This window comes from Equus quagga, chromosome 7, assembly GCF_021613505.1.
Source record: "Equus quagga isolate Etosha38 chromosome 7, UCLA_HA_Equagga_1.0, whole genome shotgun sequence".
Taxonomy (NCBI): domain Eukaryota; kingdom Metazoa; phylum Chordata; class Mammalia; order Perissodactyla; family Equidae; genus Equus; species Equus quagga.
The window spans coordinates 51391185-51416063 of NC_060273.1; the positions used below are offsets into that span (position 1 = coordinate 51391185).

General features: G+C 55.6%; 1 protein-coding gene across 1 annotated transcript in view; it reads left to right on the top strand.

The window, feature by feature from the left end:
* Nucleotides 1–24879, top strand: part of STK10 (serine/threonine kinase 10) — a 108020-nt gene continuing 83141 nt past the window's right edge. The window contains exons 1-2 of the mRNA XM_046665737.1: nt 1–443; nt 21225–21389. Coding sequence (XP_046521693.1) covers nt 288–443; nt 21225–21389 — 321 coding nt within the window. The 5' untranslated portion in view covers nt 1–287. The remainder of the gene's footprint in view (nt 444–21224; nt 21390–24879) is intronic.

Here is a 24879-nt window from a genome sequence, read left to right on the forward strand (position 1 = left end):
GCTCGCAGGCGGGGCGGGAGCGCGGCGCGAGCGGAGCCGGCATCGCAAGGCAGCCCCGGGCTCGGGACCGGGCGGGGGGCGGGGACCGCGGTCGCCTGCGCGGTTCCGGGTGCACGCAGCCCAGGGCGCACTTGACCGGAGTCGGGCTGCAGGGAAGGGCGGGTCTGCGGCGAACCCCCGAGCGCCGCGCCGTCCTCCGGGCCCTCCTCCTCGCGGCCGCCCGAGCCGGAGCCGGAGCCGGAGCCTGAGCCGGCGCCACCTCGCCCCCGGCTCGCGCGCCCCCGGCCATGGCTTTCGCCAATTTCCGCCGCATCCTGCGCCTGTCTACCTTCGAGAAGAGAAAGTCCCGCGAATATGAGCACGTCCGCCGGGACCTGGACCCCAACGAAGTGTGGGAAATCGTGGGCGAGCTGGGCGACGGCGCCTTCGGCAAGGTTTACAAGGTGAGGGCGCTGGGGGTGGGTGGCAGGGGCGCGTGGAGCGGCTCCGGAAGGAAGGGGCGCCGGCCGCGGTCAGCCCCGGCCCTGGCTCGGGAGGGCGCAGAGCGGCTGCCCGGCCCTGAACTCGGGGTTTCGGGCGCCTGTGCTGGTGACCCTTGTTCTTCGGGGGGACCCTCACTTAGCCCAGCTGAGTATCTGCGCACTGGGCGCCCCCTCTGGGCACGGCTGCTGCCCCCAGCTCAGTTTCTCAGCACTTCCTGTGCGCCCGGCACTGCGCTCGGCGCCGCAGGGGGAGACAAAGGGGCGCTGATGGGAGGTTAGCATCCGAGATGAGGCATCCGCCGTAAATCTGTGATAGTAGGTACACTTTCTAAGGGAGGCCACACAGACGCTCTGAGAATGCCGAGGCGATGGGGACAGAGAAACTTGGCTGCGTCTGGAAGAGTTGGGACCGGTGGAGTTGGGGACACACCTGGAGATGAGCCAGAGACGGGAAGGAGGGAGGCTCTAGATGGGGTTCGTCTTGGAAGGTGGGCTGGGGCTGGCAGAGGCGGAGGCCGGGGCCTCGTGAGTCCCGCGCTTCGGGGGGTCAGATTTGATTCTGAGGGTGAGTCACAGCTGGGGAGTGTCCCAGTCTGCAGTCACCTCTCCCGGTGAGGAATAAGGAGGCAGAGAGCTTGTGTGGAGGGGTGGGTGGGGCAGAGCGGGATTCATTTTAGACACGTTTGCAGCAGGTCGTTGTCTGATTCCTGCCCCTGTGAACTAAATTCTGAGTTCCTGGGTGTACTGGGGACTCAAACACTAAGCGCTTGACTCCACCCTTTTCCTGATCTCTCCTTTCCCCCAAGAAACCCTTTACTGAGAGAGTCCCACATGCTAAGCTGCTGTATACCTCCAAGAGGGTGCCTGCTTACAAAGCCACTGTCCTCCTCCCAGGGGCTCCTGTAGAGTGTAGACCACTCTGACCCCAGGATTGCCCTCTTAGGAGGCCGGGCCGCAGGGAGGGCTTCTCTAGGCCCGCCTGGTCCGGACTTCCTCTCTCTGCCTTGAAAGTGGTGTAGAGCCTGGTTACCAACGTGCGGTCCCTCGAGGAGCAGCATTAGCATCCCCTGGAGCTGGTTGGCAATGCAGAATCTCAGGCCCCAGCGCAGACGCACTAAGAGTCTGCATTTTAACAAGATCCCCAGGTGATTGCTAAGCACATCAGAGTTTGAGAAACACTGCTCCAGAGGCAATTTTGAGACCTGCCAGGTCCATCCGGGTGCCTGTTTTGTTACCTTACCACCTCCCCTCTGAGCAGCACTTCCTCTTGTAGGGTGCACTCCCCGCTGGGCAAAGGTCCTGTTGTTGGAGAGGTAGGCTCCGTGACACCTGCCGCGGGCCCTCCGGCTGCCTTGATTTGCTGCCCTTCTCCTCCTGAGGGTTCTGCCCCTGTGTGAGGGCAGCCAGCACATTCTTCCCTTGGCATATCTTTGCTTTACCCTTCTCAGAGCTGCATCTTAGCGGCACCTGGAAACCATCCTCAGGCTTGTGGCTTCCCCTGGACACGCCACTGGTGTCCTTCCTTCCCAGGACAGCCTGCCCTCGAGATGTGCTCTGACCACCACGAGGGCAGCTGGACCCTAGATCAGCTCAGCACATCCTCTGCTTTCTCCAGAAGGTTCACTGTATGTTTTTAGTGCCTTCTGTTGGCTTCCTGAGGTTTTTTTCTCTGTTAGGAGCTGGTTTTCAATTGCAGGCTTGTCCCCCTTGCCCAATGTATCCTGGCTTCATATGGTTAATTTTCTTTCAAACCTAAATGCTTAGGCTGGTAAGATTTCCCCCTGTCAGTTTCGGTTGTCATTTCCGCGTGCTTTCGCCCTATAAAACTCCCTGCTGCTCTGAAAGTTTCCTACAAGGGAGCTTATCTGATGCACAGGTTGTCTCCCCGTTCTCCAGAGCATGTGGACCCTATTTAAAGTGGGTCGAGTTCTCAAAGCTGTGGACTGCTCCACAGCTCCCCCACCCACACCTCCGAACCCATGATTTTCTCATAATCAAGACAAGGGAAGACTAGACCAAGAGAGCTGGGTGATGGTTGTATACCCGGACAGTTTATCATGTTACCTGCCTGGCCTTTGCGTGTGGCCCTCTGCTCTAACCCAACCTCTTGTTACGCGGGACGCTGGGGCCCAGGCAGAGGGAGGGACTAGAACGCAGGGCTCAGGGCTTCAGTTAACAGTTTTCTTAGTTGCCAGCTGAGGAAGACCCATCCCTGTCACTCTCACTCCCTACCCTGTTGAAGTGCCACTTCCTGAGCCCCTTGCAGCTGAGGCTGAAGCCGGTGTTGCTTTTCTAAAGGCTCTCTAGTCAGGGACCATAACTCCCTCCTGCTTTGTTGTTCCTGTGTGGCCTCTGAGGCAGCCCAGGCCAGAGTTCCAGCTAGGTTTTATGGCTCGGACCAGAACTTCCATTTGACGTGGGGCCTGGGGTAGCACGGCGGTGAGCTGGGGAAGTGATGGCCAGCACCGTCTCCTCTCCTGTCCCAGAACTGTGGTCATTTCTCCTGGCAGCCTGGGCCTTCCTGAGGACTTCCCTGGCGCTGGAAGCCTTAGAAATCCCAATTTGTCAGCCAGTTATCAGGAGAGGACTCTGATTACAGATTTCCTGAGGAGAATCTTGCAGAAAGTCAAAGCCTGAGCATTAGCGATCTCAAGACCGGGAGCCCCCTTCTCCTCTTCTGCCTGAAGCCGTCAGTCGGCCTCGGGAGGGAAAGCAGAGGGTAGGGTTGATTTTGTGCAAAGCCAAGCTTGTTCTCACCTAATCCTCATGCGATTGCAAGTTGATTTCCGAAGAAAATCGTTTCTAGTTCATTACTGGATACAAAGTACAAGCTATATGGTTTCAAAATTCTTGTCCTTAAGAATAACCTCGATTCTGAAGACAAGCTGGGAAGGGCAGGAAGCGTTTGATACCATGTTGAGGGGAAAGAGCTGCCTTCAGCGGGCACGTGCAGTCACAGCAGAGGGTAAGACAGACTCGTGTGCCACCGTAGACGGGGTGTGCGGCCTGAAGCGTTGGCTTAGCAGCCTGAGATGATTTTTCTGCTTCTTGAAAGTTGCTCTGGTTTTCCTCTTATGTCATCCTTAAGTTTTTAAAAGGTTTATGATTTTGCAAAGTTGCGAGTATATACAAAAATTTTTTTAATTGAAAAGAAAAAAAAAATCCCCCTAAGTCCCATCAATTGCTTTTGACATTTTGATGTATTTCCTTCCAGACTTTATCGATTTTTATGGTGAAAAAATATTTTTTAACTGCAGGGTTGAAATCATCTATATCTACAGTGTTTTATGTTCATTCCTGAAACCTCTTCCCGTTATTCTCGATGTTTGGCGCACACCTGCTGCGATGGCTCACTGCTCCCCTGATCTTAATCTTATTGAATATTCAAGTCCCCTCTTTTTTACTATTAATAAAGTTGATTAAATGCTTGTCACGTGCCAGGCGCTGTACTAAGCATTTTACACGTTACAGTCAGTTCTGCCATAAGGTAAATGTCTGTCCCAAAAACCCCCAAACTGAGCAAAATCCCGCAGTAAGAACCAGAGGCCTCATGAGAAAAATGGAGATAAGGACACAACATGCAAAAAAACTTTGTCAGGAGCACATTACAAAAAAAAAAAAGATAGGAACCTAAAATACCAGTAGCACAGTTTTACGCAAGTTTTGCGGATAAGAAATACAAAAACATTACTCCAAACAGGGCGCTGTGCAGTGGAAAGGGCGTTCGGGGTGGTCGTGGCGGTGGGCGCAGGAAGGGTCTCGTTTCCAAAGGGTGGAAGGAGTGTCGTCTGAAACGTGTGGCCGGTGGGGCCCCGGCTGCGGCCGGGTGTGGCTGACAGACGCGCAAGGTGTGTGCTGTGCCATCTGTGAGCTCCTGTCCCCGGGTGCAGCTGGGTGTGGGTTTGTGCGATCACCTCGTGTTTCTGGCAGATAAAACTGCAGATAAGCAGACGAGAGTTGAACATCTTGATAAAATTGCTCCCTGATAACCAGCGGTGTTGGAACAAAGGTGGTGTTTTCAAAGTGTTGCCGCGGCAGAGCTGACCGCACAGTGACGAACAGCCTTGCTTGCAAAGCTCTTTTTGTATTTTAAATCAGTTTTTAGACTAGACTCCCAGAAGGGAAATCCTAGGTTGAGGGTGATTTTTGAAAGAAAATGAGCTAAGTCAATAGAAGCCCTCTTTGCCCCTTGCTGTCACCAAGGCCAACCCGAGAGTCCTCTGTGAGCCCGTGGGAGCCCCCGCCTTGGAATCCCCTGCCCTCCGATGGGGACCTCTGGGAGCCGTTGTTGACTGGCCTCCTTCATTTGCCGCATCCTGCCCTGCTGGCCTGGTTCGGACGAAGCAGAGGTCCCGGGAGGCAGGACCCGGTCCAGGCCCGCCACCCCGCCAGCCAGGGCCCCTCTTTCACCTCCTCTCCTGCCAGAGTTTACAGCCTGGTTTCCGCTTCCTCGGGGGCTGCCGAGGTCCCGGCCCCCTGCACCTCCCCTCCTCCTCCGGAAGGAGGTCTGCCCCCAGGCAGTAACCTTATTTCCGCTCAGCCTGGTGTTTTTAAATAGAAGTCTATGCTATTGTGAGCGGTTCCTGGCTGGTCCTGAAACCAAGGTGGTCGGAGCTTCCTGGGGATGTCGCTTGCCTAGGGGGTCCCCTTGGGTGCCGAACGGCCCATTTAGCCTTTGCCACGCTGAGACTGTTTCTGGCTGGCTCCAGAGCAGGCCGGGGTGAACTGAGCTAAACAGCCAACCAGACCCCACCCCGCCTCCATCCAGGGACCCCGGCTGACCAGGGGGAAGTCTCCAGGGGCTGCCCCCCCACAGCCCCCAGAAAACAGCTCTGGGTGGTCACTCCCAGTGGCATGGGGTGGTTAAGGGGAGAAAGTTGAGGCTCAGTAGGATCCAGGTTTCAGTTCCACGCAAGTGACCTCTCCCTCTCTGAGCCTCAGGCTCTTGTCTGTGAAACGGAGGTGATAATTGGAGGATACTGGAGGGCTGCAGGGAGCGAAGGAGGTGTGGGCAGGAAAGGAAGAGAGTTCATTATTGTTGATGCTCTAGGTTCAAACAGAGAAGGCCCTGGCCAGTACTGCAGCTTCACTGGGGACAAGGCAGACAGACTTCAGTGTTGGGAGCTTGTCCCTTCTACCAGGGCTTCCCCACCTTGGCTCCAGTGACATCTGGGACAGGTGGTTCCCTGTTGTGGGGCTGTCCTGTGCCTTCTAGGATGTTAGCAGCATCCCAGCTTCTACCCAGTAGAAGTACCACCGGTGCCAGTACCACCTACCCCTTTAGCCTCTGGCTGTGACAGCCAGAAACATCTCCAGACATTGCCACATGTCCCCTGAGGGGCAGAAGCACTCCAGTTGAGCGGGTTCGGCAAACAGTATTTGTTCACCTCGGTGTGTCAGTCAGGTCCCTGGGTGTGTCATGAACAGCTCGGGCCTTGCAGCCAGACAGACTGGGGTTCGAATCCTGGCTGTCTCACTGAGCGGCTGTGTGATATCAGGTGAGAGGCTTGTCTCTGAGCCTCAGTCTCCCCCTGTGTACTTGGGGCTGAGTCTGGTACTCACCCCACAGAGCCGTGTGAGAATGAGACGAGTAGCTCTCACAGAGGGCAGAGCAGTGGGCCCACAGCAGGTGCTTGGGCTGGCCGGTGGCCTCCCCTCCTGCTTTCACTGCGACACAGGGGAGGGAAGAGCAGGGCCCTGTGGGGCTGAGGGGGCTGAGGCAGGACTAAGGCAGGGCTGGGGTGAGAGGGGAAGGCTCCCGCGGGGCAGGCCGGTGGCATGGCGGTAGAAGGCTGGAGAGAGGAAGCCGGGGCCAGGAGAGAGGCCGCACAGGGAGGCCCGAGGGTGCCAGGCGCTGGCCCTTGAGCCTGGTGTGGCCTGTGGATGGGTCTGTAGGGCTCCCCTGGTGGCTGAACCAAATTTGAAGTGATTGCCAGCATTTTGAAATTAAGAGACTTCACACAAAAGCCCAGATTTCTGGCTTCTCTGGAAATATCAGGTGAGCCGGTACCCCTGCTACCATTCCTGCAGGACCACCTCCGTCTGGGCCAGCTCTGTCCAGAGGAGATGCAACACGAGCCACATATATGATTTGAACTTTTCTAGTAGCCTCATTCCAACAAGGGCAAAAACAGGAGAAATGAATTCGAATCGTATATTTTAGTTAACGCAGTATTTCCAGAGTCTCTTCTCATCTCAGCATGTAGTCAGGATAGAATGAAAAAGGGATTTAGTGCCCTTCGTCCACACTGAGCCTTTGAGACCAGTGTGGGGTGCCTGTACGGCACGTCTCCGTCAGGACCAGCCACGGTTCAGGGGCTCGGTAGTGACATGTGGCTGCTGTCCTGGGCAGTGCAGATCCGGCCTCTCCTGCTTGCCGCCACCTTGTGCCCTCCCCCCGGCCCACTCCGCACATTTCAGTTGCCTCCTCAAGCCTGGTGGTCAGTGGGTTTGGGAGCTGGGCTTGGCCTCGGGGGCTGGTCAGGGTGGGTCCAGATCTAGAATGATATTTGGGGACCAAGTCAAGAGGACATTGAATGCCAAACTGAGGACTTTGGATGTGACAGTTTTGAGTTCAGCTAATGTCCTGCCTGCCCCAAGCCCCCAGGGCCTGACCGGGTCAGTCTCAGGTAGTGTTAGAGAGGAGCTGTCTTTGCATGGCCACCAGAGTTGGGGGGTGGCTTGCCCACACAATTAGGGGATGCCACAGCCAGGGTGGCCACTGATGAATGAAGGCTGGGTCAGCGTGGCCACACCCTGTGGCTGGAGCAGGCGGGGGTGGGAGGGGAAGTGACTGATGGGAGGCAGGCAGCCCGAGAATGAGACGTTGAACATGGGTGGGAGGCATGGAAGATTCCAGAGAACTAGGCCTGGTAGTCAGGTGGAGGAAAGAGAGCAGTGAGGGTGAGATGGGAAGGGAAGCTCACGCTGGCCAGGGACCAGAGGCGGTATGGGAAGTGCCTGGGGTGAGCACCTGGCCCTCCCTCTTTGGGTTGTGTGGTCCAGGGCAAGGACTTGCCTGTGCCACCATCTCTCCAGCTGCACGGTGGCAACAGGAATGGTGCTCCTCGGAGGGTTGTCGAAGGATGAAATAACCCACGTAAATCGCTTGGTCCGGGACGCTGGAGAAGCTCAAACAGGTGTTAGCCGTTGGAACTATTAATTGAGCACCTCCTGTGTGCCAGGTGCTGTGGTTCCCAGGTGAACCAGACGACCTGGTAGGGCGTTGACTTTTGTTCCCCCCCATCTGTCCATCATTTATTCTAACTGGGGTTAGTATCCTCATGCCATACCTGGGGAAAAGAGGCCCAGAGAGGTACAGTGACTTGCTCAGGGTCACACAGCTTTTCTGTGGCAAGGCTAGGACTAGAACCCAGATGTCTCTGGCCAGGAGCCTGTGCCTTTTCTACTGTACAATACGGAGGGAAAGACGAAGGGGCTTTTTGGGAGGAGAGGGTCCAGGGTCCCTTCAGTGTGGTGCCTCCCTGCAGCCATGGCCTTTGTGAGCCCAGGAAGGTGACCTTCTTCCCAGGCCTGCCTCAGCCTCAGCTGGGTCTGAGCCCCCGGAGGCCAGGGTGGCCCCTCACGCAGAGGAAGTGGTGACGGGTGCAGGCAGGCCAGCAGAGGAAGTGGCAGGGGAGGGGGTGGGCCGCAGGGTAGGGAGGCTGGTGCTCCTGGGTACCGCCTGCAGGGCAGGGCGGGACGGACCCCAAAAGAGCGTCCTCCCTTCCCCTGTCCCCACTCCTCCCTCCCTCCACTTCCCTCACTCTTTTCTTTCTCTTCCTCTTTCTGCTTTCCCCTTTGCTACATTGTGTTTCTTCCTTCCCCAATAGCTTACTTATTTTTGTCTTACTAACAGGCTCTACCAGAGCCAGAATCCAGGCCCTGAGACACGAGGGTTAGCCACCCCTGGTGACTGAAGACTTAGCTCCAGCCAGCCTCTGTCCAGTGGGGGAGGAGGCGGGGCCGAGAGGACTTGAAGGAAGCACAGCTCCTTTCTGCCTCAGGACCTTTGCATTGCTGTTCCCCCCACCTGCCGCTCTCTTCCTATGACCCTGCGCAGCCAGCTCCCTCTCATTCTCTGGGTCTCAGCTCACATGCTCCCCTTCGGAGAGGCCTGCCCTGACCACCCCTCCCTGACCATGGTGACAGCTCCCAGCAGATTTTCTGTAGGGCTCCCAGCACAAACTGGGATTCTCTTGTGTGTCTCCTTGTGTATTCAAGATGTAAGGTCCCCGAGGGCTGGGAGTCATTCATCTTCTGTGGATGACAGGCCCTGCTCTTGGCAGATGCTCGCTTGCCATATGCTGAATGAACGAACGAGGAGTAAGTAAGTGCCAGAGCCCGCTTCCTGCCTGTCTGGGCAGCCCGGCACTGTGCCGATGATGCAGCCACTGGAATCAATTCTGAGCTTTCTCCTGGCCTTACCGCCTGCTTGCTGTGTGACCTTGGGAAAGTCGCTTCACCTCTCTGAGCCTCAGGATCTCGAGCTGTAAAATGAGGATCAAAATAGTGCTTCTGTCAGAGAATTTGTAAAGATTGAGACATGCGCTTAGCCCTTAACCTGGTGCCCAGCGTGAAGGAAGGAGAAGCGAATGTGACTGTTGTCGTTGTGATGACCATTTATTTCTGCTGGTTGACTTGATTGTCCAGCGTCCTGAGGATTAACAGAGGCAGATTCCCTTGAGGCCCCCGGCCACCTCCCCTTGCTTGTTTTACTGGAGGCTATTTCTGTAGAGACGCTGGTGTGTCAGCTTTCTGGGGACCAGCCTGGAGCTTCGGGCTCTCTCCCTGTGTTGGGAGGATAAAGCTGATTCGGCGACGGTCGAGGAGCCTCTGTCCCAGCCCTCCGGCCGCTCGCTGCTCGTGGGGGGTTGGGGGGGAGGGGGGCAGTCCTGGCTGTGCGGGCCTGGTGGCCGGTCTCTCCGGGCAGCGGAAGAGCAGCGTCCACGGTGGAGGGGAAGCTGGCGCTGGCGCCCCCCCGTCGTGCCTTCCTGGAAAGCTCAGCCTGTCTCGTCTCGTCTCCAGCCCAGCAGCCCAGGCCCAGCTCTTGGCCCTCTCAGGAGCTTGCCGCCGTCAAAGCTGGCTTTGTCACCCTGAGGCAGTTTCCCCCCAGGGCTGGCCTGCCTCCCTGTTCTGCCTCAGGATTCTTTCCCCTCTGGTTTCCTCTGGGGACTCTGGCGCCAGGCTGGGGCCCCCCCCCCCCCCCCCCCCCTTCTCAAGCCGCCTCCTTCCCGAGCGCCCTCACTGCCCCCACCCTACTTTAAGGTGACGGGAACCCATCATTGGGGCCGAGGAGATGTGGCCGGTGTGCTTCTGTTAGTGAGGAAACCGGGGCCCCAGGTGCCAGGCCGGCCTCCGCCCCGAGCCTCTGATCTGTGTGCAGAGCTGTCTGCTGTGGCCAGGGGGTGCCCTGCGGAAGACCCGCACCACCCCCCCTCAGCCAGCCCCCCTCTGAGACTCCCGACTCAGTGATGCTCTTCATCCCGCAAGTCCCAGCTCGGCTGTTGTCTTTGCTGTGTGAACCTGGGCAAGTGACGTCACCCTTCCAAGCCTTGGTTTCCTTTTCTGCAAAACAGGGATAATCCCTTTGACCAGCGGGGCGGACGGCATCTTTGCAGCTGCAGTCTGCTGAGGCCAGTGCTCAGGGGCGCGCAGCCGGGACGCAGCAGAACTGGCCCGCGCTCCGCGGCCCGGCTGAATCGTGTCTGTTGTTGACGAGGCCGTGGGTGCCCGCCCGGGTGACCGTGAGGGTGGAGGGGGCCTGGCCCCTGGGAGAACCACCTGGCAGCGCGGCAGACAAGTCTGAGGCTGCTGGAGGCAGCACCGTGTGACCCTTGCGGAGTGGCCTGCTGAAGGGGGCTGGTCTGCCGCTATTCGAGAAGGTGCCATGAAGGACAGGTGTGCGGTTCCTGACACACTGCTGAAGGGAACGGAAGGTGACAGATGAGTGTACGGTCTCATCCCGTTTTCTCGGAGTGCGGAGGGGTGTCTTCGTGGAGAGAGATGTGCTGAGCGCACGTTTGCGGGCGCACCACCCCAGCCCTGTCCAGGGCCTCACGGACTGACTCTGCTCACAGCGGCCCGAGGGGCAGGAGCAGCCGGCGTCTTTACTGTACACAGGAGGAGAGTGAGGGACGGAGAGGTCGCCTAAGTCTCCTGGGGTCACACAACTGGGAAGGGTCAGGCACGATTGCCCCACAGGCCCGGCTCTGTCGCCCTGAGGAGTGGGGGAGTTGATGCTGAGAGCTGAGGCGAGTCTCTGGGATTATGGTGGTTTGGCTTCCTCTGGGGACCATTGTGTTTGGAAGCTTCTCTTGAAGGAGTGCGATTGCTGTTGGAATAATAATAAACAGCCCAAAGAGCACGGCTGATGGAAGACGCGGAGCAGCCGCAGCCTCTCCGGGCTCTGGGACTGTCTGGAAAGCAGGTGCTGGGAGCGCACGCAGCGTGCGGTGAAGACCGAGGCTAAAGCTTGCGAGGTGCCCACGTGGCGCGGCCACAGGAGGCCCTGGGTGAGGTTCCACCTTCCTCCCTCCCTCCTCCTTGCTGTTGGCCCGGGCCACCCGCTCCCAGGACTCAGCGCCAGCCTTCCTCTGGGTCCAGGTGGGCTAGGGAAGGTGGGACGAGCGGCCCCGGGAGGCAGTCCCACGTCACTTTCCCCACCTCGTTTGTCAGTGAAATGCGGGGTTGGGTTCCCATCACTTTTGAAGAGCCGAGATCTGAAGGCTCCCACATCCATCCCCGGCCAGACTGGACAGGTTGCCTGAGTTTTCAGCCAAGGCCGTGACGTGGCATCCTTGAGGCCAATCATGTCTGGGTTTTGGTTTTTTCTTTGCTGGCCCACGAGGATTTTGAAGATCGGCCTTCCCCTGCTGTGCCGGGACAGCTTGCCAGCCTTCTCCTCCCCGAGGGAGAGAATATTAAATGCCTGTCTTTGGAAGCCATGTCACCCCTCTGCTTTGTGCTTCAGTAATCCTTGCCATCCTTAAATCTCCCTCGTTCTGAAACTCGGCCATCTGGTTTGTCGTTGAGCTGAAACTGGGCCTGGTGATTATGGGTCAGGAAGTGGTTTCTGTCCCCTTGGCAGGACTCATTAACTGTGTGTCCTGGCCCAGGCAGAGGCCTTGGCTTCTCCGAGGGAAGAAGGGCCATCTTCCAGAACTGGAGAACAGCTCGAGATTCAGGAACCTAAATACCTTGAGGAGAAAAGGGACTTCTTGTCACTTTCCTTTCTTCCCTTATGTCGAGGGCATCATTTCTCTCTGCAGGGAGGCACAAACACCGATTCATTCATCCACCTGTCCACCCATTTACCCGTCCATCCGTCCATCCCTCATTTTAAAATACTTATTGAGTGTATATTATGCCAGAGTAATAGATATACTGGTGAATAAGATAAACATGGTTTTAGGCTTTTGAAAACAAAAAATACACAGTCCCAAGGGAGGACAGTGACAACCAGTAGCACCCTGGCTTACCCAGGGTGGCGTACAAACTTTCTCGTGTGTCACTGGAGTTGCCCATGTCTCCATCAGGAAATGGAGTCTAGTTTCCTGCCTTCCCGGGAGCACTTAGCTGGTTAGTAGTGGAGACAGAATTTGAACTGAGGTCCTGGGCTGTTTCCATTCTGCAAATTACTGCCTGGAAATTTGCCCATTTCTGAGTTTGCTGAGATGGGGACATTGGGTTGAGTAGGGTAGGTACCTGTAACAATAACTTTCTTGGCATCAGCCCTATCGCACAGTGGTTAAGTTCAGTGCACTCTGCTTCAGCAGCCCAGGTTGATGGTTCGGATCCCAGGCGTGGACCTACACAACTCGTCAGCCGTGCTGTGGCAGTGACTCACATATAAGGTGGAGGAAGATTGGCACAGATGTTAGCTCAGGGCTAATCTTCCTCAGCAAAAAAAACCCCAAAAAAACCAAAAAAAACCTTCCTAGGCTACAGGACAGAGGGAAGAGAGAGGTGGGTGTTCAGAGAAGCCAGCAACGAGGTAGCCTCAGTGCCTTCTGGGAGAAAAGGAAGACTCGATGGTTGTCTGTTCCCTGGCCATACCTTTCATTCCTTGATCCTTCTCTCACTCCACCTAATTCTCTCATCTACCCATTCATCCTCCTCCTCACTCTCCCATCCATTTGTCCATCTGTCCATCAACCCATTTACCCATTTTGCCATCCATCTATCCAACCATCCTTCCATCCATTCATTCGTCTACTCACCCACTCACCCACCCATCTACCCATCCGCCCCTCTGCCTACCTGCCCACCCCACCCGTTCTGCCATCTTCCCATTTACCCACCCTGCCCCGCTCCCACTCGCCTGCTGGCTCTTCTGAGCCAGGCTCTATGGGGAGACTAAGACAGTCAGCCACGGCCTTTGAGAGCTCACAGCCGAGTCAGGGAGAGTCTGTGAACACAGATGACTGTGCGTGGCACCAGGCTGTCTGTGATGAAAGCCCTAATAAGGTGTGAAGAAGTTCTTGGGGGGGATGGGGTTCTGGGAACCTGTCATGGAGTGGGCCGTGGTTGGGTTAGACTGTGGGATGCTTGAACCCAGGTATGAGGACGGCACCCCAGGTGGAGGGAGGAGCATAAAGAAAGGCATGGAAATCGGAAGCAGGAGAGCAGTGGCTGTAGCGGGGGTCAGGGGATGAACGTGGGGAGGTAGTGGAATCCTGGAAAAGTAGACAGGGCAGATGCCCAGGGCTGCGAGTGCCGGGCCGGGAGCGTGGGCCCTACCGTGTCAGCAGCAGGAGCCGCTGAGGGTTCGCCCAAGGAGTGTTTCTGGCTGAAGGCGGTGGAGGAGGAGACAGGGGAGGACAACAGTCCCACACAGCATCTGGTAGGCAGGAGACCCTGGAGATGTTTATTCTCATGGGCTGCTGAGGGGAAAGAGCACTGGGCGGAGAGCCGGACCTGAGTTCGAGTCCTGACAGCCGCTTCCTAGCTGTGTGACCTGGGACGGGTCACCTTCTCTACCTGGGCCTTCATTTTCTCTTCAGCAGGAGGGGGTGGCAGCTCCCATGAGCACCTCGTGGCCCTGTGCTGGGCAGAGGCGGGTGTCATGGTCCTGCCTCAAGGGGCCACAGGAGGCCTTGGCAGGCCTGTTCGTCCTGAGGCCCACCAGGACTCTGACCTCTGGAAGGCCGGCCGTGGGGCATACAGCTCCGCTCTGAGGCTGGCTCATGCCTGGCAGCCAGGGCCGTTTGTGGGATCTGAACCCCAGGCCACAGTGGCTGCCCGTCCTGGCGCCACGTCTGCCGCCCTCAGACCACCCTGCTTGAATTGCTGTTGGGCTCTCCCCTGCACTAGCCGGTTCTGCTGTGACCCAGTTCCCTCTGCGCCACGTCTCCTCCCTCCTGAGTAGAGCCGAAGCCTTTCCTGAGATTGGCAACAGTTGTCACCCTGCAGGGACATCACAGCTGTGTATGTGGGACACAGACCAAGCCCCTCCTCGGTTGCAGGGGAGTGAACTGCGTTGTGTACATGCCTGGCACAGCCATGCAGAATCAAGAGGACGGGGAACGTGGAAGTCGGTAGCCTTGACTGCTCCCTTCTTCCTGCGTTAGCCGGGCTGCCCCTCTGAGGTCGGCTGGGAGCCCTCCGCACGCCCTGCCCCGGCCAGGTGGCCAGGAGACCTCCCCAGCACGTGGTCACCACCTGAGGTTCTGCTTCCCGCTCCCTGGACTCAAGCCCTTTGCTTCTTCCTAGAAAAAGAAGTAGGCGTTTCTGAGCTGGGTCTGGGACTGCGCGTGTCCCAGCCGCTCCCTCGCCCCTCTGAGCACGCATTTTCTGCCCGGTTTGTCTTCGAGTGCAGAGCTGGCTTCTAGAGCTTTCTGCGGTACTGGGAGCGTTCTGTACCTGCTCTGTTCAGTATGGTAGCCACTACCCGTATGTGGTTATTAAGCCCTTGAGATGTGGTTGATGCAACTGGGGAACTAAAATTTTAATTTCACTTAATTGCAGGTAATTTAAATAGACACCTGTGGCTAGTGGCTGCCATTTGGGACAGCAAGCTCTAGGTGGGTTCCTGAGGAGGCAAGGGTGCCCATCTCTGGACACATTTAAGACAAGGTCAGGAGGAAGTGGTCACTTTCTGGGCGCCAACCCCAGTCTGTCCTTGCTGGGCCCCCTTGGGGGGAACTTAATTCGCTTTTATAAACCACGTGCGTTCCTGTGCTGTGACTTCAGCCCTCTCTGTCCACAGGTGCACACGGTTTTCCCAAAGTTATAGCTTAGCTACAATTTTATTATCCTGCTTTGTTTACTTATTATTATGGCTTACTTATTTTTCCTCATTACTGTATTATCTTCCTATTTATCATTTTAAAGGTTGCTTCATATCCCACTAAGTTAATTTAACCATTGTCTTACTGGTGAACATTTAGGTTATTTCCACGTTTTTGCCATTATTGTGGACTCGTGTGAACAGGCTCCTAGTACGTTTCTTTTGTTATCTTTTTTGACTTATTTCCTGGCCTTAAATTCTCAGGAATGAGGGATCATAGGCTGAAAGGGTATTTTCAAGGCTCTTAAAACCTATTGCCAATTTTTGTCTTTAAAAGATTGACTCTGTTTATATTCTTGTCAGTGATGAGTGGACCCATTTGACCACCAATTTTGTCGCCAACACTGGAGGTTGTCTTTATTCCTTGCTTTTGTTCATTTAAAAAGTGTAAAATGATCCTCTCCACTTTTTTGCCAGAAGAATCCTGTGGTTTCTCTTTGCCTGTGGCCCATTAGTAACCATCCTGGATTATTCTCTCTGAGAGGCCCCAGCAAAGGTCACTTTGTGGGTCATGGTGTGCTCAGGAGTGGCCCTCGTTTCATGTGTATTGCGTGGTGAGGTGCTTCCATGGCTGTCTGCTCTCTGCTGGAACCCCTCCAGAGATGGGAGCTAATTTCCTTTTGGTGGCAAATGACGAGTCCAGAAGGGAGTTTAATGGCTTACGTAATCAGAAAGTCAAAGGGTACATTCTGCCTTCAGGAACAGCTGGCTCCAGGTGTCCGCAGACCCTCAGCACCTGCCCTTTTCCATTTGTGGGCTCTGCTCCCCTCGTCGTGACCTCGTCCTCAGGCAGCCTCTCTGAAGGAGCAGCAAGATGGCTGCGAGGCCCTCCAGCCTTCCATTCTACCAGTTCAGTAGCCCCAGGGAAAGAAAAAGCTTCTCTCCTGATAACTTTAACGGAAACCACCCACTACTACCCTGTTGGCCTGCCTTGGGTCACATGTGGGTGGCTGGGCCTGGGCTGTGCACCTGGGCCAGGCAGGGTCAGCCCCCGTGACTCCCTCACAGCACCAGCACTGAGAGTGGAGAAGGCCGTTCCCAAGGAAGCTGGAGTCGGGGATCCCCAGGGGGAACGGATGCTGGCCGGGTCCCCTGCTGCCCCTTGCTGGGATTCATTTCCAGGCCCCTGGAGGCCTTTGCTCTTGTGCTCTCGTTTGCTCTGCTCCGCGCGGGCAGGGTTCTCCTGTCCTGCAGCTGAGGCAGCTGTCCCAGAGTGGACCCTGGTCGCTGTGCTCACCTCTGTGGCCTCTTGTTTCCTCGTCCGCAGGGTGGGAGGGGGCAGTGGGGTTTGGGAGAGCCGGCTGACGTGCTCTCTGGTCCCGGAGTTCTGCGCTATCAGCTCTTCCCCTGGAGGAGGAGGCAGGGACACAGTGATCAGCCTCCAGCCAGGGGGGCAGGGGGGGACCTTGGGGTTGTCCCTGGCCGCTGCCACCAGCCCCTGACCACGCTGGCTGGGCCCCCTGGGTGGGGCAGGGCTCCGGGCTGGGCAGTCGTCCCCCCTCCTCCAGGCTGGGCCCCCGCCGCACAAGGGGGAGGATTGTTCCCGCAGAGGTGCCTGGGCCGGAGAACACAGCGGCCACTGTGTCTGCCCCCGGGTGTGGGCTGAGGCGTCTGTCCCTGCTGGCCAGCATGGAGGGCTGGGCGGGGCGCCCCTGTCCTTCGCTGGTCCTGGCCTTGCCTCAGCCGGTGGGGGAGACGGACGTCAGAGGCCACAGACAGTCGCTTGTTCTTTATGCAACTCCTTGCCTGTCCACTCCCACCACTACCCTTAGCTTTCCAAGGCCACCCACTCCCCAAGGTGCCCTCACATCAGACCTGGGAGAGAGCATGGTATCATTTCCCCATCCTCCTACTGTACAGAGGGAAAAACTGAGGCCCAGACAAGACCTGGGCAGAATTTACAGGCACCTGTGGCAAAGGGGTTGGGAACATGAACTTGGAAGTCACATAGGCCTGAATTTATCTGTTATCTCAGCCCTGTTATTTACCTGCTGTGTGACCTCGGGCAAGTGACTTCACCTCTCTGAGCATCAGTTTTCTTGTATATAAAATGAGGCTCTTAATTGTAGTAGCTCCCTGGTATAAAGACTGAGGGGATCAAACAGTGGCCTCCTGCGCGCCCTCTGGCCTCTGCTGCTTCCTTTCTAGGCTCGGCTAGTTTCGTGTCCAGGCTCACCTTGGGGGCAGCGTGGCGCAGCTGCTCCAGGCAGTACACAGGGCTTGGGGTAGACTCGGAGTCAGGGCGGTTGTTCCGAGGTTGCATTTCCTTGGCTACCTCGATGGCTTTCCTGTCCCTGAGCTGATCTCTGTGTTCTGATTGACCAGGGCAAGTCCCGCACCCGCTCCCTGAGCTGGCGGTGGGATCCTCTCCATCGTGTTCTGGGGGCTGGGAATGAGGGTGGGCTAGAAAGGAACAGTCAGGGCTGGTGAGTGACGTTACAGAGGACAGTGACTGCTACCCAGCAACCCTCCCTCCAGGCAGAAGCCTCTCGTTGGCCAGCAGAGTGCCTCGCGTGTGGCATGTGCTCTGTACGTCAGGCTGAACGAGGGAGCGGGGAATCAGCTGATGGCTGGCAGCCTCCTGTGGTGAAGAGAGCACTGGACTGGGAGTCAGGACACCACCAAGCTCACGGTCCTGGGGGTCCTGATCCCTCTGTGAGCCTCAGGCTGCTAATCTGGGAAATGGGCGTGATGGCTGCCACCTGCCTTAATGGCTTGTGGGTAGATTAGATTTTTGTAGTTCCACGCATGCTACTGGCTGTGGTTTTTCATTATCTTTAGCAAAGGGAGGGAGAGCAGGGGATACTGGTCACTTGCCAAGAAGGGCCTCTGGGCTCAGGCTCTTTCAACCATGCAGGCTTGTGTTTGGATCCAGCCTTCACCCCACTTGCTATGTGACCTGAGGCAAATCGCTATGCCTCTCTGAATCTGTTTCCTCGTCTGTAAATGGGGAATGCTAATATTTATCTGCAAGGGCTGGGTGGAGGATGAAATGAGAAATTCCCTTTAAGGCCTGTCCTGGCACACAGCGAGGCTTGGGCAGTCTCACCTGTTTTTATCATCAGCTGTTATTAGGTCCTCTGTGGCCTCGAGGTGAAGGATTGCTGCCTCAGCCGGGCCTTGAAAGAGTTTAATTTTGGCCAAGTCACTGTGCGCCGCGATTGCTGCTGACCCCTTTCTGGCCGGCGCTGGTCTCGGTGAAGTCCAAGCGAGGTGCTGGGCAGCAGGTGTTCCTCAGCGTTGACACCGGGACCTGGCCAGAGGCCCGGCCTGTGGTCAGTGCTGCCTTTCAGCGTGGCGGCCAGGCGGGTTTTGTGCGCTCATGGAGACGGTCCCCGCCGGGGCCTGCCGCACCTTCAGGAGGAAGCATCCCTCTTAAGGAAGCCCAGGAAGAGGCAACCTGCTCCTCCTCCACCATCTCTCAGGAGTGAGGGGTGGACAATTGGGGGGCGCCCTTTGCCCCGCTGCCCTCCCAGCGCTGCGCGGGCTGGGGCTGGGGCGCCTGGGGCCCGCTCTGCCGCCCCCCAGCCCTCCTTCCTCTCTGAGAAGGAGCGGAGCGGCCTTGACCTGTCCTGGGAGGGCGCAGAGGAGCACGAGTGTTGTTCGACGTGGAAAGAAGGATGCTTCGACGGGCCTCCAGGGCAGGAGAGGTCAGCGTTCCGGGAAACGAAAGGGCGGGTGCAGAGTCAGTTAAGGGTGTGTGTGTGTGAGTGAGTGAGTGTGAGAGAGAGAGCAGGACAGCGAGGGAGCAGGAGCCCCCTTGCTTACCTGACGCGTTGCTGAGGCGTTCTCAACCAGCTCTCAGAAGGTGGCGTGGGGCGAGGACCCCCACGTCGGCCGAGGGAGCTGGGGGCTTCAGCGTGAGGACCAGCCCGGGAACAGCCCCACGTGCAGTTCTGTCCCTGAAGCTGGTGCCTGGCCCGACGTGGACGGTTTCACAGACTCACTCGGAGAGACTGGCATGGAGGAGGATGTGGCGCCATGAGGCTGCCGGGCTCCAGGTCAGCCGCCACCTAAGTCGCTCCTCATCGGCACATGAGAAAATAATAGCACCCCATCGCAGGGCGGCCGCAGAGATGTGTGAGCCATGTAGATGCGTGGACCGCTGGCCCCTGCAGAGCAGGCCCTTGGTGACTGTGAAACCATTGCTTTCTCACTGCCTGGGGCCCTGGGGACTTTGTGGCTCCGTTAGAAGCATTTACCTAAACTGAGAATAAATTTACAATTGAGCGTAAAGTTTCCTGTTGGCATCCTTCCCTTGCAGAGTTTCCCTGGCGGGGGTTGGCGCGCCCTCCCAGGTCCCACCCTGCATCACAGGCACACTGTCCCTGGCACAGAGGGCTGGGTCTCCAGCTGGACCTGGACCCCTGAGGCCGGGGCCGTGGCCCTGTCTGCGTTGCAGGCTACCTGTGCAGGCCTGGCCCGGGAGTGCTCGTAGCAGTCTGTGGGCCTCTGGTCTCAGAGGCTCCTGCATCCTGGAGGTGACTGGGAGACCTTGTCCAGTGGTGGAAAGTGCACAGAAGCTTAGAAGGTCAAGGATCCAGATTCAGATTCTGGTGCCACTACCCTAGTCCCCTCTCTGAGCCTGTGGAGTGAGGAGCTGCAGAGGTGCAGCTGAGGTGCCGGCTACTATGCTGTCGCGGGAGGTGACGTGAATGCCCATTGTCATCCTTGGGCACCAGGCATGCAGGAGCAACTCGGCCATCAGTGTTCCCAGTGGATCAGGGTGCAGAGTCGTCCTGTAAGGCAGAAGTGGCTTGTCACTCTGTCCTCAGGAAGGCCCCACGATGGGAACCATCACGGCTGCTCAGGAAGCCCAGCACAGCCATCTTCCTGTGCTTTCCGCTGGGCTGCTGCTCTCTTGTCAGGCGCACGTTGCCGGGGAGTGGGCTCTGCACACCGGGGCCCCAGGCAGCGCGGGGTGAGCACTCCCAGCAGCTGTCCCTCTGGGGGAGCCACAGGCTCTGCTCCGTCTTCCTGGACACCAGCTCACCGTGGGGGAATTGCTTGTGCGACTTATATGGTCATTTCTCTGTCGCTCTCAGTTTTAAAAATTGTGGTGAAATATACATAACATAAAATTGACCATTTTAGCATTTCTAAGTGTGCAATTCCGTGGCAGTAAGTGCATTCAGAGTGTTATGCAACCGTCCCTACCCTCCATCTCAGAACTTTTTCGTCATCCCGAACAGAAACTGTCCTCATTGAACACTAACTCCTTACCCGCCCCCCCCCCCCCCCCCGCCACCACCCCCTGGGACCTCTGCTCTCCTTTCTGCCTCTGTGAGTCTGACGACTCCGGGAACCTCATCTAAGTGGAATCAAGCAATATTTGTCCTTTTGTGTCTGGGTTATTTCACTTAGCGTAATGTCCCCAAGGTTGATCCGTGTTGTGGCGGGTGTCAGAATGTCCTTCCTTTTTAAGGCTGAATGATGTTCCTTGATCATGCGTACCACATTTTGTTTATTCTTTCATCGGCTCCTGGACAGTTGGTTATTTCCACCTTGGGGCTCCTGTGGATCTGCTGCTGTGAACGTGGGTGTCCAGAAGCCTGTGCGCATCCCTGCTCTCAGTTCTTCTGCGTGTGTCCCTGGGAGGCTGCTGCTGGGCCGTGTGGTAGTTCTGTGTTTAAACCTTTTGAGAAACAGCCAAACTCTTTTCCACTGCGGCTGCCCCATTTTGCATTCCCACCAGCAGGGCACAAAGATTCCAATTTTTCCACATCCTCACCAACACTTATTTTCCGTTTTTAAAAAGTTATAGCTGTCCTCGTGGGTGCAAAATTCTCTCACTCTTTTTCGTCAAATAAGAAACAGTCATTCCGCCCAGGGAAATGCGTCGAGGAAGCACTTCCACTGTAATTGGTGGGCACTGACTTAAATAGCTTTTTCGTTTTGCTTTTAATCTATGTGAAATGATGCAAATAAGTGCACGAAACATTCCTAGTAACGTTTCTAAATAACAGAGAGAGAATGAAGATGCCTTTTGACTCTCTCCCCATTTCAGGCTCCCCCCAGCCTGCTGTCAGGCAGTATCTTTCCAGAGTTTTCCGTGCATGTACATACGTGAGGGTTTATGAAAGCATAGTTCTCCGTTTTTTATATAAAAGTATCATACCACTTTTATTGTTGGGTGACTTGGATCTTTTACTGAACAACCCAACACGCTTCCCATGTTGGTATTTGTAGCGCCATGCCATCCTTGTATTTTTCTTTATCCCATAGTATGAATGTGTTGTACTTTCAAAAATTGCTATCCTTGAGCACAGAACACTGCTTCTCATGCGTGCCCCTCCGTGCTGACACAATGGGCAGCACTGGCCATTGTCAAGAGCGTATCTCCTGTTTCAGCCTCCCAGTCCCCGTCTCGACATCCGGCCTCTGAGCTGCCTTCCAGGCCTCAGCTTCCTGCCGAGCCTGCCTTGCTGACTTTCTGTGTCTCCACTTTGCAGGCCAAGAACAAGGAGACCGGCGCCCTGGCCGCCGCCAAGGTCATCGAGACCAAGAGTGAGGAGGAGCTGGAGGACTACATCGTGGAGATCGAGATCCTGGCCACCTGCGACCACCCCTACATCGTGAAGCTCCTGGGGGCCTACTTTTACGACGGGAAGCTGTGGGTAAGCGCGCCCCACCACCTGCCCTCGGCCCCCACGGCCTGGTCCTGAGGTCCCCGGCTCTTTCTCAGCGTCTACTTTGAGGGCAAAGGCCAGGGTTAAGAGAACGTGAAGTGGGGGGGTGGGGGTGCTCCGGGTCCCCTGTCATCCCTTTCTGCAGAGCCTGCCCACTTTTGGGCTGGGGGCTGGGGTTTGGAGCTGGAAGAAACTACAGCTCTCCTGCCTCGCCTTGAATCCTGGCTCTGCCACTTAGAGGCTGGATAACTCCAGGCAGGTTCTTCACCCCTCTGTGTCTCAGTTTCCCCGTCTGTAAGGTGGGGATGATAACAGTACCTAGCTCGTGGAGTTGTGATGGGGATTAAATGAGTTAATCATGACAGGTGCCTGGAAGAGTGCCTGGCACATGTGACGGCTCGGTGAGTGGTGGCTACTTTATTATCTGTGGTGGCCCCAGCGTTACTGCCACTGCTGCGGCTGCTGCGTGGCGATCCCCTTCCATGGCGGCACGAAAGAAGGCGGCCCTTTACCAGCCCTGCGTTCTCCATCAGCAGCCTCGTATTTTCATGAGCCCGCTGCAGATGCAGCTTCCAGCCCCACCTTCCAAACTCAGCACCACCCGCCTTGACTCTAGAGGATTCCGGAGTGCCCCTGGTGTTCATAGGACAAGCTTGCCCTGCACAGGATCTCCCCACGGACGTTCTCCCAGCGTTAATGCCTCTGAGTTTATAAAACCCAGACTTCCCAGAAGGTCTGTGTCTCACCACACTATTTTTCAGCCAATGTTTTATATGTAAAACATCATATTTGTGTCCCTAAAACTCAGAACAACATTTGTAACAAAATAATGGGCAGGAAAAGTATCAAGTAAATTCTAGATGCAACTGGAAGGCTGTCAGAATCCCATGTAGCTATTTTGCAAAGGTGGGGCATCGGCAGGGCTGCTCGGATGGCACTGGAGCCAAGAGCTGCCCAGGCTGCTGGGACTGCGCACAGCAGGGCTGTTAAGAGCTGTTGGTAAGTATTTGGTTGAGGAGGGGATGTTTCAGGCATTTTCCTTCTGTCACTACGGTTCACTTATGTATAGACAGTGTTACTATGTTTTAGTTACATTTTAGGAAATTAGTGGGGAATTTGAAGTTGCTATGTCATGCTTTACAATTTTTCCCGCTTGAAATAATGGGAAATAGACTGGTAACTGGCTTTTTTTTTTTTGCACAGAATACCTGATTTTTAGGAACAGAACTACTGACGCTTAACAGGGAAATCTGTGTCCTTTGAGAAAAGGACCCTGCTGTTTAAGGAAACCAAAGGAGCGTTTAGAAACCACTGTCGAAGTTTATCCCTCTCACTTCAAGAAAATGAAGGAAGCCAGTGTCTGAGGGGCTAAGAGCTTGGCCCCCAGCCCTGCCGAGAGCTCTGTCCACTTCAACTGTCTGCCCCCACCCCCCGACGCCTGACAAAGTCCAGCTTTCCTTTGCCTCTTTAGGCATCTCCTTGGGGAGCCTCCTGGATGTCATTAGGGAAAATAAAACCACTGCCTCCTGGCTGTGGCTGCAGATTTCAAAGCCCTTCCTCACCTACTGTCTCCAGGCACCGTGGGAGGTGAGCAGGGGAGGGAGACTGGTCACCCCTTTCCAGAGGAGGGGACAGAGGCACAGAGAAGGCACGCCCCTTGCTCATGGTCACACAGCTGAGACCGATGAATCTGAGCCTGTGCATGTCCTCTGTCCTGTTTCATGGAGCTGCTTTTTAAAATGTTTTTTCTTCTTTTAAGAAATTAAATATTTTATGTATATGGTCATCAGAGAAAAATGAGAGTATACAGAAAAGCAAAAAAAAAAAAAAAGATTAATACCATCCAAATTTTTACATCAGAGATAACCACTGGCAACATTTGGAATATATATTTTCTAGACTTTTCTGTATAGACACACACCCACACCCACAGTTTTTTTAAAAAGATGAATTTGTACCATAGCTGTTCCTTTACCTTCTGCTCTTTTTCTTAAGATCTATTAAGAACAACTTTCCAGGTCAGTAGGAAACCACCTGCGTCTTCATTTTCATTGTTCCATCAACTTCCGTCTTCTGACTGTGCCACCACTACTGCTGGGCATTTAGGCTGCCTCTTTTTTTTTTTTTGCTGTTATAGACAACTTTGTGATGGACATCTTTGAATTTTTGTGTTCTTGCCTGAGAATTTTTAAGATTTTTAAGTGTGTATTTTCAGATAGGCCTCACAGAACCACCCTTGATATTATACAAAGGAATTTCCCATCTACACACCCACCCATCCGTTTATCTGTCCATCCATCCTCCCCTCCATCCGTGCAACCTTTATTGGACCGCCGATTATGTACTCCTGAAGAAAACATCTTTTGTGTGCCTGTTCCCATTGTCGATTATGGCTAGGTACCAAGTTCATTACTTTCCCAGGTCCAAAGATAATACCGACAACAGCCAATGTTTATTAAGGGCTTACTGTGTGCTAGGCCTGTGGCTGAGAGTATTCCTTGCGTTTGTCATTTAATCTTTGTTCTATGCGGTCGTTGCTTTATCCCCATCTTACAGATGAAAATGAGACACAAAAGATGCTAAGTTCCCCCCAGGCCACACAGCTAGAAAGTGGCAGAGCTGGAAACCAGATAGAGACAAAGGACACTTCATAACTGGACCGTGACTGTCACGAGGTGGTTTAAATAGAGACACCAGAATTTTCTGTCTCAAAGTTGCCACTTGAAGCTGGTACTTTCTTATCCAGGGCTGCTGTTATGGCCAAACCCAGTCCTCACCCGCCTCTCTTGTGGCTACCCCACAGCCTGCATTTGTTACTTTGTAGACCCTGGAAGGTGCTGTCTCCTCATTTTTGAGGATTTGTGTTTTAGACATTGTGAAATCCAGGAAGGTGACACTGGAACCGGGTGGATCAAAAGGGACAGAGGGTTTCAAGCAAAAGGGACAGCGTGGCAATGGTGTGGAGGTGCGCAAGCTGTGATGTGTTTGGAGCAGGGGCGACCAGGCTGGGGCTGCGCGTGGTGAGAGGTGAGGGCAGTGAAGTGCTGGCGGCTGTCGTGGACGGCCTCGGACGCCAAGCTGAAGAGTTTGTGCTGAATCTTTCAGATCAGTGGTTCTCAAGGTACACCCCTTGGGCCAGTAGCAGCACCCCCTGGGACGCTGTTAGAAATGCAGAGTATCAGGCCCCTGCCCAGACCTGCTGACTCAGAAACTCTTGGGTGGGGCCCAGCAATCTTTTTTTTGAGGAAGATCAGCCCTGAGCTAATTACTGCCAATCCTCCTCTGCTGAGGAAGACTGGCCCTGAGCTAACACCCATGCCCATCTTCCTTCACTTTGTATGTGGGACGGCTACCACAGCATGACTTGGTGAGCAGTGCCATGTCCATACCCGGGATCTGAACTGGCAAACCCTGGGCCGCTGAAGTGAAATGTGTGTACTTAACTGCTGCGCCACCAGGCTGGCCCCCCAGCAATCTG